We start from the raw sequence: 16,499 nt of genomic DNA on the forward strand, positions 1-16,499 counted from the left end.
ATCGTCTGATATCTGCACTTACCATCAATATTACACTGACATTATTTACCTTTATGTCATGTCCTCGTAAAGGGTCTGAACAAATCCATAATTGTATTAACAGTGTAAATAAAGTGCTAGATAAATGTGGAGAAAATGGATGAAACGTAGAATCTCTTCAGCCACATCCTAGGCCACGGCTCTTAGGATAAAGTTCCTTATCTGACTTTGTGTGAGATGTGCTCATGACTGATGTCCTTGTGATTGGAGGCAAGGGCAGAATGACAGATCATGATATCTTCTTCTACAGTCGGAGCCTCTTCTATGTCACATGCAGGTCTTGATGCGGAGTAGTGTATCATGTATTGTTAGGAAGTGTGACTGTAAGGCAAAATCTGTGGGAGAAAAACACCTTATCTTAAAACACCCTAAAAAGGAATACATAAACCAAATAAGTAAAAATACACATTTACCCTTGTTTATAAAGAAGTTCTTACCATATACTAACTACTGGCCTATCACTAGGATGTGATATCAATATATGGTCCAGTCGCTGGATTTTACCATCAATTTATCAACAGCTTCATCAGTTCAAGTGAATGGGGCTACAGACACAGGACAAAGACCAAGGTGTTACTGTGTCTGGTAAAAGCCAAAGGGCCACGGTGGTCCACCAAGCTCAGCAGCCCCTTCATTCTCATGATTAATGGGGGTCCCAGCGGCCAGACCAGCACCAGTCACATATTGATAGCATATCCTAGCTATGTCATTGATGAGTATTTGCACACAACCCCTAGAAATGACGTTTTACATTCACACACAGAAATAAAAGAATGACTCAGACACAGTAAGGAATGTGTAATGATGTGGAGTTTATTATATGTATGTGTATGTGTTGTGATTGTTATTTACCTCCCATCACTCACGTAGAGGGTACAGCAACACTCAGGGCAGGAAAAACCCCCAGTGGAGGAAACCTGCAGGGAAACCATGGCCGCTGTACTGCCCTTCCTCTGGGCATACTAAGGGAGGTAAATGCTATAAAATGTATGTAGTGCAGGTGTAGGTGCCTACCTAGTGACTGCATGTGACTACCTACAGTGATTGTGTCTGTGGATTTGTGATCTTGTGTGTGATTGTTGAGATTGTGTGTGACTATGTACAGTGATTCATGTCTGATCATGTAAAGTGACTTTCTGTGGGGGGTGCAATTGTGTTCATTATATATGTCTATGTGACTAACTTGTGCGATCGTGTGTGTGTGTGTGCGTGTGCGTGTGTGTGTGTGTGTGTATGTATGTGTGTATATGTATAACTATGTACATGAATATGTGACGATGTGTGTATGTACATGAGTGCGACAATAAAAAGGATATGTAATCTTTGGTCTCCATCAGGGCTTCTAGATCTTCTTCTCCTTGTTGGTCTTGCAGCTCTTGTCCCCATCCTGGCAGCAGAACATCTTAGTTATAAGTGGAAAGATAAAGAAAGTTGGTCTACATGTCCATTATAGGATCCATAAATTCAATGTTACCAAACAGTCAGAGAGGAGTGATACATATAATACTATATCCAGAAACGAATAATTGGTAGGTAAATATTATCTGATGTGGCCGCAGCCAGTGATAGCTGATACATCGTACAGAGAACCAGTCATTGATGTAGAATGACAGCTGATCTAGTGTCATAGTCTATAAAGAAGATCATGGAGATGATATGTTCTGAATCATATAGTAATGACATATGTCCTTACTAGATACTGATGTTATCTCTTTCTCTGTGTTTCCATTAATGGGATTGAGGATTTAATAAACTATAATGAGATTTTATTCTTACTCTCTTTGAACCTGGTACTTTTTCAGGTTCATAAAAAGGCTCTGTCACCAGATTATAAATGCCCTATCTCCTACATAATCTGATCGGCGCTGGAATGTAGATAACAGCAGTGGTTTTTATTTTGAAAAACGATCATTTTTGAGCAAGTTATAAACAATTTTAGATTTATGCTAATTAGTTTCTTAAAGACCAACTGGGCGTGTTTTTACTTTTGACCAACTGGGTGTTGTAAAGAAGTGTATGAGGCTGACCAATCAGTGACCAATCAGTGTCATACACTTCTCATTGTTCCAGCCCAGCTTCTTTCACTGCACAATCACACTGTGCTGTGGATCATGCTGGGCTGGAAAAATGAGAAGTGTATGATGCTGATTGGTCTGATTGGTCAGCGTCTTACACTTCTTTACAAACACACAGTTGGTCAAAAGTAAAAACAGGCACAGTTGGTCTTTAAGAAACTAATTAGCATAAATCTAAAATTGTTCATAACTTGCTCAAAAATGATCGTATTTCAAAATAAAAACCACTGCTGTTATCTACATTACAGCGCCGATTAGACTATGTAGGAGATAGGGCACTTATAATCTGGTGACAGAGCCTTTTTAATGCTCCCTATTGCCTATAACAGTCAGTGAGGAGGAGATCCTCTCTCCACATAACCAAGTCCTTGTTTAGGAATCTACTATATGAAGTTCTCATTAATAAGTAAAGGTAAATTCATGTATTTCACATTGTAGAGCATTCTGACAGATTACTAACCAATTATCAGATTTTAGTAGCCATATTTATCCTAATTTAATATATGCAGATTAGATTTGAAATTAGGAATAGGTTTGATATTTAAGATTTGATTTAACCCCTTGGCAATTTTTCATCTTTCACTCCCCGCCTTCAAGAGCCAAAAATGTTTTCTTTTTCTGTCAATGGATCGGTGTGAAGGCTTATTTTTTGCGGTAGGAGCTGTAGTTTATATTTCCACTATTTAAAGTACCAACTAATGCACAGGGAAATTGGGAAACATTTATTTGTGGGGTGGAATGTTTAAGTCTTTCACCGTGCAGTAAAAACGACAACTTACCATTATTATGCTGGTCAATACATTTACTGCGACACCAAATTTATGTCGTTTTTATTATGTCTTTACAAAGAAAGAACTTTGTTTAAAAAAACTAAATATTTCATATTCCATATTCTGAGAGCCATAACTTTTTAATTTTTATTGATTGACTAGTTAAGGGGGCTTATTTTGCGGGACGAGCTGTAGTTCACTAAGGTGAACAAAAAACAGCAATTCTCACATTTCGATCTTTTTTTTTTACAGAGTTCATCGTGCGAGTTAAATAATGTTATATTGTAATAGTTTGGATGTTTACAGAAGCGGCGATACCAATAGTGAAAGGCGTTTTTTTGCAACTTTTTTTCACTACTGAAAACTTTATGTAACTATTTTTAAAATTTGTTATTAATCCCCTCTAGGGGATTTGAACCAGCTTCAAATCGCAATACTAATGTATTGCAGCGTATTGTCATTTTTACACGTGCATGTTAAGCCGGAGGCAGGGCTTAACAGGAACAGAACGAGGGCAGACCTGGGGGTCTTCATTAGGCCTCCGGAAGGCCATGACAAACATCGGCACCCTGCGATCGCATTGTGGGGAGGCCGATAGGCTGCTGGAGGGGCCGTCCCCCTCTTTCTAGCAGCTTCGATGCCGAGGTGGCTATTGACGGTGGGATCTAAGTGGTTTAACGGCCAGGATCAGAGTTATCTCTGTTCTTGGCCACTATTGCGAGGTGTAATCTGTAATACAAGCTGACTCCTCAGCCCGTGTGCCCGCTCTATACTTCAATCCTTGCACCAGGATGTACAGGGACGTCCTGGTGCGTAAAGGGGTTAAAATCCTTCCTCCACACCAGTCTTTCTTACCTAAGATGTTTATAAATCTGCGGTGTCGGGTTCCTCCTTGTTGTCTGTGCGGTACAATTTCCCCTTGCAAGGATGGAGAAGGCTGGTCTCACAAAGCGAGCAGGATGGGGGGATGCTCCATGGGCCATTGATGGTGAATTTATCTCTTCTGAAGTAGTGAACTGCCCAGCTATGATGGTACTGCCTCTGTCTTTTCCATGCCCAATGCAAGGGGTCTTGTGCCATGATCTGTAATTTAACAGTATAAGAATTAGAATAACATTATTACCGCAGGCTCTTCATGAAAGACTCTAGTGTTTGTTTCATTTTTATTCACCAGATCACAGGTGGCCCGGTCTACCCAAGCTCTAAATCCAATCCGGAGGAGTAACTGGCTGCGTTTACGGAGTAGACGTTCCCTCTTCAGAGTCCATTTCTGTCCTAAGGCCCAGGGGTAGATCTCTTGTCGATAATCATCTTCTTCCTCCTCAAACTGGTTGGCTAAGAACCTGGTAAAGGAAATGTAATTAAATAAATGATGGAACTTGTCAGAACAGTGTAGAGCTGAGCAGTTGTATGAAAACAGAGACCTGTGGAAAAGGGGAGAGCTACTATACACTAGGATAAGTAAATGCCATGGAGGCCTTGGTACATTCTCCACATTTCCCTTGGACAATAAATTGTTATTGTTACACTACCGTTTTATTAATCTGCATGTATACACATATTATTAACTCCTTAATGACCAGACCATTTTGCACGTTAATGACCAAAGATTATTTTGTTTTCTCACGATCGCATTTCAACAGTCGTAACTATTTTTTTATTCCGTTGACATAGCCGTATAAGGTTTTGTTTTTGCGGGACGAGTTGTATTTTGCAATTGCACCATTTTTGGATGCATATAATATATCGATTAACTTTTATAAAATTTATTTTAGGAGAGAATTGAAAATAAGCAGCTATTCCAGCATTGATTTTCCCCTTATAAATTTACGCCGTTTACTATGCAGTGTAAATAACATGTTACCTTTATTCCACGATTGTGGGAATACCAAATATGTAAAGGTTTTATATGTTTTCCTACGTTTCCACAATAAAAAGCCTTTTAGAAAAAATGTACATGTTTTTGCATCGCAGGATTCCAAAAGCCTAAACTTCTTTATTTTTTCGTCAATGCTGCCGTATGTGGGCTTGATTTTTGCAGGGCAAGGTGTAGTGTTCATTAGTACTATTATGGGGTAAATGGGACTTATTGTTTAACTTTTATTTATTTTTTTATGGGGGGAATGGAAGAAAAAACAAAGAGTTTTGACATTGTTTTTTGAGTTTTTGTTTGGATGCCGTTTATCCGGCAGTTTAATTAATGTGTTAATTGTATTGTTTGAGTGGTTACGATTGCAGAGTTACCTTATATGTGTATGTGTTATTTGTTTTGACACTTTTACTAAAAAACACTTGTTGGGGAAGAAAAGTGGTTTTATTTTTATTTTTACTGTAATCTTTTTTTTTTTTCATAAACTTTATTTAACTATTTTACTTTCTATTTTTGTCCCGCTAGGGGACTTTAGTTTGCGATCTTTAGATCACAGATATAATGCTTTGGTATACATATTATACCAAAGCATTATTGCCTGTCAGTGTAAAACTGACAGGCAATATATTAGGCCATGCCTCTGGCATGGCCTAATGGACAGTTGCTGAAGGCAGACCTTGGGGCCTTTGTTAGGCCCCGGCTGCCGTGGAAATCTGACAAGATCCCGCAACTTTGTTGCGGGGGCGCCAATGAGATGACAGAGGGAGCTCCCTCCCTCAAACACATTAGATGCCGCTGTCACTATTGACAGCGACATCTATTGGGTTAAACTGCCGGAATCGGAGCGGGCTTCGATTGCATCAGTTGGGGCAAGAGCCTTGCTGTGTATAACAGCCGTGCTCCTGCCGCTGATCACGTGGGTACATTGGCAGTACCCATGTGATCAGAGGACGGATATATCCATCCTTATGCGGTAACTAGCTCCTGCATAGGACGGATATATCCGTCCTTCGTCGTTAATGAGTTAAAGGGAATCTGTCATCAGGTTTATGCTGCACTATCTGAGGATAGCATAAAGTAATGACAGACCCCGGTTACGACGCTGTGTCACTTACTTTAAAATACTTTGTGTTTTTTTATAAAACTCCTGCTTTCTCCAGCAGCCTGTGTTTAGAAGTTGCGGCTAGCCCAGCTACCACATTTCATGAATATTGAGGGCTAGTTACCGTGTTACTATATAGTTCTCTACATTCATGAGCTGCGGCTAGAAAAACAGGATTTTATAAAAACTACAAAGTATTTCAAAGTAAGGGTCACATTGCCGCAATCTGGTTTTGTTTCCCTCGGATAGAGCAGCCTAAACCTGCTGACAGATTTATTTTACAATAAATAAAACTCACAAAGCTGGAAAGAAGTTCTTTCTATACTCCTTGGTACTTAGTCCGGCTCTTCTGAAGTACTCAAGGACCATCGCCAGGAGATACTAGTGGGATGAGAAGGACAGTTAGAGGCTGGTAGTAAATTTACCTTCTGAATAACTACTATTTTATTATATCTGCGGTCAATATATTCCTATGATTGCTAATAAGGAAACAATGTAACTAGACTGTATGTGTGGTTATATGTCCTTATGGCGTCTACTAATGACTATAATGTCACCATGTTATAGAGTGCAGCATGTCTCCAGTCCTATCACATCGGCAGAGGCCCTTTTATTTAAATATGGTAGATATTTTATAATCTGGCAGATTTTCTATTTCTTTCCCCAATGTTATAATACCTTGTCCGAAATCTTCATGCAGCTGTCCCTGGCGAGAAAAAGCCTGATGTGTTCATCCTCTAGAGTAAAAAAACAGAAATATAATGATTTAAATTTGATCAATTTATTCAGTAAGTTTCAGGATATAATGTTAGATGTTAATTCAGAAAAGCAACAAAATCCATTTGAGGTTATAGATAAATAGGATTCGGATATATAAGTCCTGGTTAGAAGGAATGAAAGAAAATTAATTAAAGCGTCAATAGTTGGCGAGTCTGATTGTAAAAGAAAGGGGGTGATCCTAGGCACAACCTTGGTATAACGTTTGGGGAGAGGACACTTTACAAAACATAAATTCTTCTGATATATTAAATACATAATGGAGGAGGACATCTCCATGGGATTAAGTCGGTTAATGTGGAACCATTGGAAGCAGCAATGAGTCCTACCAAGGAGACTGAAGAAAGCAGCCATCTCCTCCTGCTGCTGCGTCAGGTCATCCTTCCTCCTCTTCTGGGTCTCTTCTTGGACGGCAGATGGTGAACTGTGGCAGAAGTATAAAATATTACATTAATAACGGTCCAATCTTAAAAATCACTAATACAGACAATTAAGTCTTAAGAATAAAACTTCACATTGTCACCTAAAGAAGATGTTCTACAATCTCTAGTCCTGCGGTAATGCCATAACATTTGTGCAGAGAGGTTGTCATTATGTGTGAATGTTGGGTTGTCACGACTGGACTACTACTCCTCAAAAGCACCCATCATCTGACCATCACTTTCAAGCATTAAACTAATTTGTCTATAAACTTGAAATAACTTTATAGAGCTTCCCAATGACTCAGGCAGGGTTTAATAGGAGCTAGAAAAAATCACGATATACTGGAGTACATTAGTATTGCAGTATAGTGTACAAGCGATCTCCCGATCACTGGTTCGAATCCTATAGGGGGAGTGTTAAAACTAATCAAACAGAGTTAAATAAAATATTGAACAAAGAAACATAATTTGTATCACCTAAAGTCGAAACTATTACATTACAACATTATTTAACCTGCAGGGTGAATGCCGTAAAAACCAAAATTAACTCCAGAAATGTTGATTTTTGTCACCTCGGCTTTCAAACAAAATGGAATAAAAAGTGATCAAAAAGTCATATGTACCAAAAATGGTATTAATAAAAACTACTGCTTGAGCCACAAAAAAATAAGCCCTAACACTGCCCATCCATGGAAAAATAACAGAATATAGTGTTACAAATTATTATTTTTTTTAAATAATTTTTTCTTTGTAAAAGTAGTAAAACATAAAAAACCTATATAAATTTGATATTGCCGTAATCACATTGATGTGTAGAATAAAGTTAAAGAGACACAGAAGTTCTGCAGAGCGCGCTCTCTCTGTCTGTGTGTTCTCGCGGGTGGAAAAACAGCGCAGGCCGCCCTGACACTGTCCATAGCTGATTGGACAGTGTCAGAGCGAAGAGATCACGCCCTCTTGCCATTTAGTTCGATAGAAACGCCCCATTGACAGTTCAGGGGCTTATTTACATATTGGGTGCCAAATATAACGGCGCCGATATGTAAATAACGGAGGAAGATAGGAAAATTATTTCAAGTGAGACAGTTTTTGTGAAGCCCTGTCTATTACATGCTGCACTCAGCTGCACCTGTATGGGCTGGTGAAAGGTTCTCTTTAAGTTGTAATTTTTACTACACGATAAAAGCCGGAAAAGCTAAATCTAAAAACAATGGAAGAATTACCGTTTTTTCCAATTGCACCGCACATAGATTTTTTTTCTGTTTCCCAGTATAAAGTATTTTAAAGAGGCTCTGTCACCAGATTTTGCAACCCCTATCTGCTATTGCAGCAGATAGGCGCTGCAATGTAGATAAGAGTAACGTTTTTATTTTTAAAAAACGAGCATTTTTGGCCAAGTTATGACCATTTTTGTATTTATGCAAATGAGGCTTGCAAAAGTCCAAGTGGGTGTGTTTAAAGTAAAAGTCCAAGTGGGCGTGTATTATGTGCTTACATCGGGGCGTTTTTACTTCTTTTACTAGCTGGGCGTTCTGACGAGAAGTATCATCCACATCTCTTCAGAACGCCCAGCTTCTGGCAGTGCAGACAGCGTGTTCTCGAGAGATCACGCTGTGACGTCACTCACAGGTCCTGCATCGTGTCGGACGAGCGAGGACACATCGGCACCAGAGGCTACAGTTGATTCTGCAGCAGCATCAGCGTTTGCAGGTAAGTAGCTACATCGACTTACCTGCAAACGCCGATGCTGCTGCAGAACCAACTGTAGCCTCTGGTGCCGACACGATGCAGGACTTGTGAGTGACGTCACAGTGCTGCACTGCCAGAAGCTGGGCGTTGTGAAGAGAAGTGGATGACACTTCTATACACAACGCCCAGCTAGTAAAAGTAGTAAACACGCCCCGATGTACGCACATAATACACGCCCAGTTGTACTTTTACTTTTCAACATGCCCAGTTGTACTTTTGCAAGCCTCATTTGCATAAATACGAAAATGGTCATAACTTGGCCAAAAATGCTCGTTTTTTAAAAATAAAAACGTTACTGTAATCTACATTGCAGCGCCTATCTGCTGCAATAGCAGATAGGGGTTGCAAAATCTGGTGACAGAGCCTCTTTAAATGGTGCCAATAGAAACGACAGCTTGATTGCAAAAAATAAGCATTCACACGGCTCCATTGACAGAAACATAAAAATTTTATAGCTCTAGGAAGGCAGGGAGGGAAAAATAAAAAATGGCCTGGTCCTTAAGGGGTTAATATGAAATAGTAAGTTAAAGAGGTTGTCCTTTCTTGATATAAAGTCGCCCCGGTGATCAGTCACCCGTGCGTGGATGAATGGGAGAACATGTAATATATTGTTGTGTTGTCTTAAAATGTTGCACTTACGTCTCTTCTTCATAAAGAGCGATGAGCTCTCTCTTCCTCTTGCGGGCGGTCTCTCCTCCTCTTCCTGGGAATCTTAGAGAGACGGAAATATTAACGTGAAAATGTGTGAATCTGGTTCTTTCTGAAGAAGATCTATATATGTAAATTTATCATTATATAAATTCTATTATAGAAAATAAGATAAAATATAAAATTATAGTTTTATATAATTAGATAAAAGCTGCCGCTACCTGACACCAAGGCCCCAGACTTATCCTGTATATGCTAAACTATACATTCTACAAATTGGGCACAGTGCTTATGGCATAAGATAGAAATGCTGTGTTTCTATCTGCTATGGCAGATCACAGTCCAGTCACTATAGGCCCTGTCATATCTGTATATGTCCTGTCCCTCCCTATATAGTAACCGAGCCACTACAATATACTTCATAGCTTACCTGGAGCTCATGTCGTCTCTTCTAAACAGAAAAAATACATAAAGAAAATGTTAAGAAAAATCCATCATTAAAATACAATAAAAAATAATTACTGGACAGCTGTATATTTATTCACAATCACCCAAATGTCGCCATATTTATTTATAATCATCCATATATATCTCTATATTTATTCATAATCACCCAATTATCTCTATATTTATTCATAATCACCCAATTATCTCCATATTTATTCAAAATCACAAGTATCTCCATATTTATTTATTCAGTCACCAAACTTTCCCCATATTCATTAACAGTCCCTAATGTTTTCCCATGTTTATTCACAGTCACCAATGTTTCTCCATATTTATTTATAATCACCCAAGTTTCTTCCTTTTTATTCAGTCACCCATGTTTCTCCATATTTATTCAGTCACCCATGTTTCTCCATATTTATTCAGTCACAGATGTTTTCTCCATATTTATTCAGTCACAGATGTTTTCTCCATATTTATTCAGTCACAGATGTTTTCTCCATATTTATTCAGTCACCCATGTTTCTCCATATTTATTCAGTCACCCATGTTTCTCCATATTTATTCAGTCACAGATGTTTTCTCCATATTTTGGTTAAAGCCACTGACCATTCTCAGTTTTTTATTATAAAGGAGTAACCAACTGTCGCTGCCTGGGATGACATAAATCAGCAATTCCATTTATTATATTTGGGTATTTTACCTCTCTTCACTGGCAGTTGGTGGTGAATCTCCCAACACGCTGAACTGGATCCAATAATCAATAACAAAAAGTCCTGAGTCGCTTTGATCAGAAAAAAAGAAGCCTGTCTTATCTCTAGAAAGAGCATTCGCTGACTGGCACCAACTGATGGTTTTTTTCATACTTTAAATTCAAGTCCTGCATTTCTATTGGTCGTTGTTTGTGGGACCTGCCATGATGATTCATACAGCAGCAAACTTAAAGGGAAATCACACTCATAAGGCTTTAATACATTATTTTAAAGAGGCTCTGTCACCACATTATAAGTGGCCTATATTGTACAGGATGTGATCGGCGCTGTAATGTAGATTACAGTAGTGTTTTTTATTTAGAAAAACAATCATTTTTGACGGATTTATGACGTATTTTTGCTTTATGCTAATGAGTTTCTCAATGGACAACTGGGAGTGTTTTACTATATGACCAAGTGGGCGTTGTACATAGGAGTGTATGATGCTGACCAATCAGCGTCATACACTTCTCTCCATTCATTTACACTGCAGATAGCGATATAGCTATATCGCTATGTGCAGCCACATAAACACACTATAGCGTTACTGCAGTGTCCTGACAATGAATATACATTACTTTCAGCCAGGACGTGATGTGTATTCATTCTCCTGACCACTTCTATTGCGTTTCTGTGAGTTACAGCACAGCACAGCGAGATCTCGCTGTGAATGACAGCTTACAGCATAATCTCGCGAGACTATGCCTGCTATGCTGTAACTCACAGAGACGCTACAGAAGTGGTCAGGAGAATGAATACACATCACGTCCTGGCTGGAGGTAATGTATATTCATTGTCATGACACATGAGTAGCGTTATAGTGTGTTTATGTGACTGCACATAGCGATATAACTATATCGCTATCTGCAGTGTAAATGAATGGAGAGAAGTGTATGACGCTGATTGGTCACTGATAGGTCAGCGTCATACACTCCTCTGTACAACGCCCACTTGGTCATATAGTAAAACACGCCCAGTTGTCCATTGAGAAACTCATTACCATAAAGCTAATATAGGTCATAACTCCATCAAAGATGATAGTTTTTCTAAATAAAAAACACTGCTGTAATCTACATTACAGCGCCGAACACATCATGTACAATATAGGCCACTTATAATGTGGTGACAGAGCCTCTTTAAGAAATGTTGCCTTAAAACGTTGTCACTGTTATTTTCATTATCCTCATTCTATCTAATGTAAATTGTTGAAGCTGCTAATTCTGCTAAAGTGTTGACTTTCTGCTAATTCTAATTAAATGAAAATGCATAAAATATTGATTTAAGGATACCTCGAACATTATTTGACATAAAACCAGAATAACTGATTAACCACTTAACACAAAATGGTATATACAGAGCCGGATTATAGGGAGGGCACCCGGGGTTGCGTGCCCTGGGCCTCCACCACCCAGAGGAATTTAGGGGGCCTCCACCAAGGACAATATGTGTGCCCCCATTTTTATTTTTTATTTTTACACATCTTGATTTTGCTAAGATTTTCAGCAAATCATAGCAAAATATAGCGGTTTTCATGATGTTGATTAACATCACAGTTATAAGATCAAGTTCCTGTACCCCCGGCAACGCAGAGAAAGAAAGGTAAGTGCGTGCTGTCTATGTATGTGTATAGTGTATAGTGTGTGTATATACAATATTCTCTGTGTATGTAGAAAAAAGCAAAGGATTGGAGCAGCACTGTGAACAAATGCCTAACTAGGCTGGTGCAAAGCTTCAAAAATAAAGGAGTGACCTCTCGTTATGTGTTGGATATCCAAAAAAGAGAGCGTGAAGCAGCACTCAAATAAAGTGAATTTATTCATCCAACATGGAACCACAACGTTTCACCTCCTCTATGAAGGCATTTTCAAGTCAAACAATAGTTTGTGTATATACAGTATTCTCTGTGTATGTAGTGTATGCTCAGCTGAGTGTATCTGCACCTTCTTGTCAGCGAACCTTCCTGCACCTTCTTGTCATATATGGACAGTGACGTCGTCCGGAGTTTCCTCTATGAGCAGAATCACCGGCCAGAGCGTTGCGGACGCTCTGGCTGGGGATTCCACTCCAGGGGGAGTGAATGGCAGAGCAGGAAGCGGATAGTTTCCTGTCTCTGCCATAGTATTCAATTGTATCTGTGTCCTGAGGATATACAATTGAATGTGGCAGTTGCTGGGACAGGTCCCGGGACAGTAATTTGCCGGGACTATCTCTGTAAATTTAGGACTGTCCCGGCAAACTCGGGACTGTTGGCAACTATAGTACTTATTTCACCCTCCTACTGAGCTACCAGCTGGGGATTGTTGGGCGACATCAAGTAACGTTAGCCAGGTGCCAACACAAGGAGTCAGTAAGTATCAGTTTAGTCTAACTTACGTATACTAAGACTGTCCTGCAGTTCCACCCTGGCGGCTCAGTAGGAGGGTTGAAATAGGTAAGACATAGCAACCACCTTGATGCAATTTTGGATGCTCATCTCAAAGTGTGTGTGTGCGTGCGTGCGTGTGTGTGTGTGTGTGTGTGTGTGTGTGTGTGTGTGTGTGTGTATAAAACCGTGCTTAAAGCAATACAGCATAGGGACTTTTATTGCATATATTGCATAAGTATGAGAATACAAGAAAAAAAAAATATATATAAAAATACGAGGGAAATGGAGCAGCACTGTAGCAGATGAACATCGCGGCTCGTGCAAGAAGTCGGGAAGCAGCATTCCATATCAAGGAATTTTATTCACCAAATATTCATCACAACGTTTCACCCTCTCTATGACAGGGTGAAAATACCCTCATAGAGTGGGTAAAACGTTGTGGTGATGAATATTTGGTGAATAAATTCCTGGAAATGGAGTGCTGCTTCTCTACTACTTTTCTATATATGTATATGCATAAAAAAAAATACGTTTGGCACCGTCATCACCTAGTGTGGCAATGCGTGGAGGTAAAGAGGGTCTGGGCACGACAGACTTGGGTCTGAATTAATGTAGCAGTCTGGCCTGGGGTCTGAATAAATTTTGGAGACTGGTCTGGGTTCTAATTTAATTTTGGGGTCTGGTCTGGTGTCTAAATACATTTAGGCCTCATGCACACGACCGTAGTGTTTTTCTGGTCCGCAAATTCCAGGACCGTGTTCCGTGAAATGTCATCCGCAGTTCATCCGTATGTCCTCCGCAGTTCATCCGTATGTAATCCGCAAAATGCGGATGAAAAATAAAAAGCCTAGGTAAAACATGATGACGACAGAACTCATTCCCGGTCGTCGCCTAGCAACACTTCCGCAAATCCGCAAAACTGCGGATGACACACGGCGGTGTATCCGCAATTTCCACGGGCCCATTGACTTCTATTGGCATGTCCGCACCGCATTTGCGGCCCATAATAGGACATGTCCGTAGTTTCTGCGGCACGGATGTGCGGACATGCGGAGAGCCGTGAAAACACGGATAGTGTGTATGGGCCCATAGAAATGAATGGGTCCGCAATTTACCCGTGGATTTGCGGTTGAATTGCGGACGCAAAAACACGGTCGTGTGCATGAGGCCTTAGGAGTCTGGTCTGTGGTCGGAATTTATTTTGGGTCGTCTGTAGTCTAAATTTATTTAGGGGTCAGATAGCGAAACCAATAGACAATTATGACCTATTTGTGTGGACCCCAACCTAAACCCGGATTTGGATGTATATATACATAATCTGTGGGGTCTAATTCCAGCAAAATCACGTACATATACGTCATTCTGATTGCACGGCACAGAAACTCACCATAAAAATAAAGCTGTGACTGAAAGACGGATTCCGGCTGCAATGGCCAGGATTGGAGATCACTCCAAACTTGACCATTTATCCCCTTAGATGTTTCTGTCAATAGCGACCACGGCATCGAAGTGGTTTTAGGAGGGAGTTTCCTTTGTCACCCATCAGCAGTTCCCAGGCCTGCCATGGCTGTATGATCAGATCGGATAGTGACGTCCTCTACTGTGACTTTAAAAATAATTAAATAAAGTTTAATTAACCCCTTTAGGACACAGCCTGTTTTGGCCTTGTGGACTCAGAAGATTTTTTCAAATCTGACATGTGTCGCTTCATGTGGTAATAAACTTTGGAATGCTTTAACCTATTCAAGCGATTCAGAGATTGTTTTCTCATGACATATTGTTCTTTATGTTAGTGAAAAAATGTTGTCGATAAATTCAATATTTATTTGTGAGATACTTCAAATTTTAGAGAAAACGTGCAAAAAATAGCATTTATCTAAATATAAATGTATCCACTTGTAAAACAGATAATAATACCACACAAATATTTACTAGTTAACATTTCCCATATGTCTACTTTATGTTTGCATTGTTTTTTTCACGTCCTTTTATTTTTCTAGGACATTACAAGGCTTAGAACTTTAGCAGCAATTTCTCACATTTTCAAGAAACTTTCAAAAGGCTATTTTTTCAGGGACCAGTTCAGTTGTGAAGTGGCTTTCAGGGCCTTATATATTAGAAAGTCCCCATAAATCACCCCATTTTGAAAATGGCACCCCCTAAAGTATTCAAAACAGCATTAAAAAAGTATTTTAACCCTTTAGGCGTTTCACAGGAATTAAAGGAAAGTAGAGGTGAAATTTACAAATTACATTTTTTTTGCTGAAATTCATTTGTAATAAAAAAAATTCTGTAACACAGAAGGTTTTACCCGAGAAATGCAAGTCAATATTTATTCTGCAGTTTTTAGAAATATCCAACATGTAGCCCTAGTGTCCAATTGGACTGAAACACCGGCCTCAGAAACAAAGGAGCATTTAGAGGATTTTGGGGCCTCCTTTTTTTAGGATATATTTTAGGGACCATGTCAGGTTTGAAGTGGTCTTGTGGTGCCTAAACAGTCAAAAACCCCCAAAAGGGACCCCAGTTTGGAAACTACACCCCTCAAGGCACTTTTCTAGGGGTATTGTTAGCATTTTGACCCCAAAGTTTTGTTGCAGATTTTAGTGGAATTAGTCTGTGAACATGAAAGTCACCTTTTTTTCCTGTTAAAACATAGAATTGTTTCATTTTTACAAGGGATAAAAGAGAAAAAGCACCCCAACATTTGTAAAGCTATTTCTCCCGATTACGGCAATACCCCATCTGTGGTCATAAACTGATGTTTGGACTCACAGCAATGCTCAGAAGGGAAGGAGAGCCTTTTGGATTTTGGAGCACAGATTTTGCTGGAATGATTTTCGGTGCCATGTCGCGTTTGCAACGCCCTAGAGGGAGCAAAACAGTGGAAACCCTCCAAAAGTGACCCTATTTTGGAAACTACACCCCTCAAGGAATTTTTCTAGTAGTATAGTTAGCATTTTGACCCCACAGTTTGTTTGTGGAATTTAGTGAAATTAGGTAGTGAAAATTAATATCAACATTTTTGTCCACTAAAATGTTGACGTTTTTAATTTTCACAAGGGATAAAAGAGAGAAAGCACCACAACATTTGTAAAGCAATTTCTCCCGTGTACGGCAATACCCCATATGTGGTTATAAAAGTTTGTTTATTAGAAATTAATTAACCCTTTCCAGACTGATCCTTTTTTTGCTTTTTCATTTTCGTTTTTCACTCCCGGCCTTCCAAGAGCCATAACTTTTTTATGTTTCCCTCAATAGAGCAGTGTGAGGGCTTATTTTTTTGCGGAAGGAGTTGTAGTTTCTATTGACACTATTTAAAGTACCATATAATGTACTGGGAACTGAAAAAAAATTATTTACGGCCTGAAATTGGAAAAAACTGTGATTCCTCCATTGTTTTGGGGGTTTTGTTTTTACGTCTTTCACCGTGCGGTAAAAATGACAACTTAGTTTTATTCTGCATCTCAATACAGTTAAGGT

General features: G+C 39.3%; 1 protein-coding gene across 1 annotated transcript; it reads right to left on the reverse strand.

Annotated features, from left to right (window-relative positions):
- Window positions 1-303: 303 nt before the first annotated feature.
- LOC142760511 (speedy protein 1-A-like) lies at window positions 304-10,763 on the reverse strand. The gene is made up of 9 exons (XM_075863709.1): window positions 10,603-10,763; window positions 9,883-9,903; window positions 9,444-9,515; window positions 6,963-7,057; window positions 6,535-6,593; window positions 6,155-6,237; window positions 4,056-4,227; window positions 3,740-3,967; window positions 304-1,441 (listed from the first exon to the last, which is right to left on the reverse strand). The coding sequence occupies exons 1-8, from the start codon at window positions 10,761-10,763 to the stop codon at window positions 3,749-3,751; spliced, it is 882 nt and encodes a 293-aa protein (XP_075719824.1). The 3' UTR covers window positions 304-1,441; window positions 3,740-3,748.
- Between the last annotated feature and the right edge of the window lie 5,736 nt (window positions 10,764-16,499).

This window comes from Rhinoderma darwinii, chromosome 4 (assembly GCF_050947455.1).
Source record: "Rhinoderma darwinii isolate aRhiDar2 chromosome 4, aRhiDar2.hap1, whole genome shotgun sequence".
Lineage (NCBI taxonomy): Eukaryota > Metazoa > Chordata > Amphibia > Anura > Rhinodermatidae > Rhinoderma > Rhinoderma darwinii.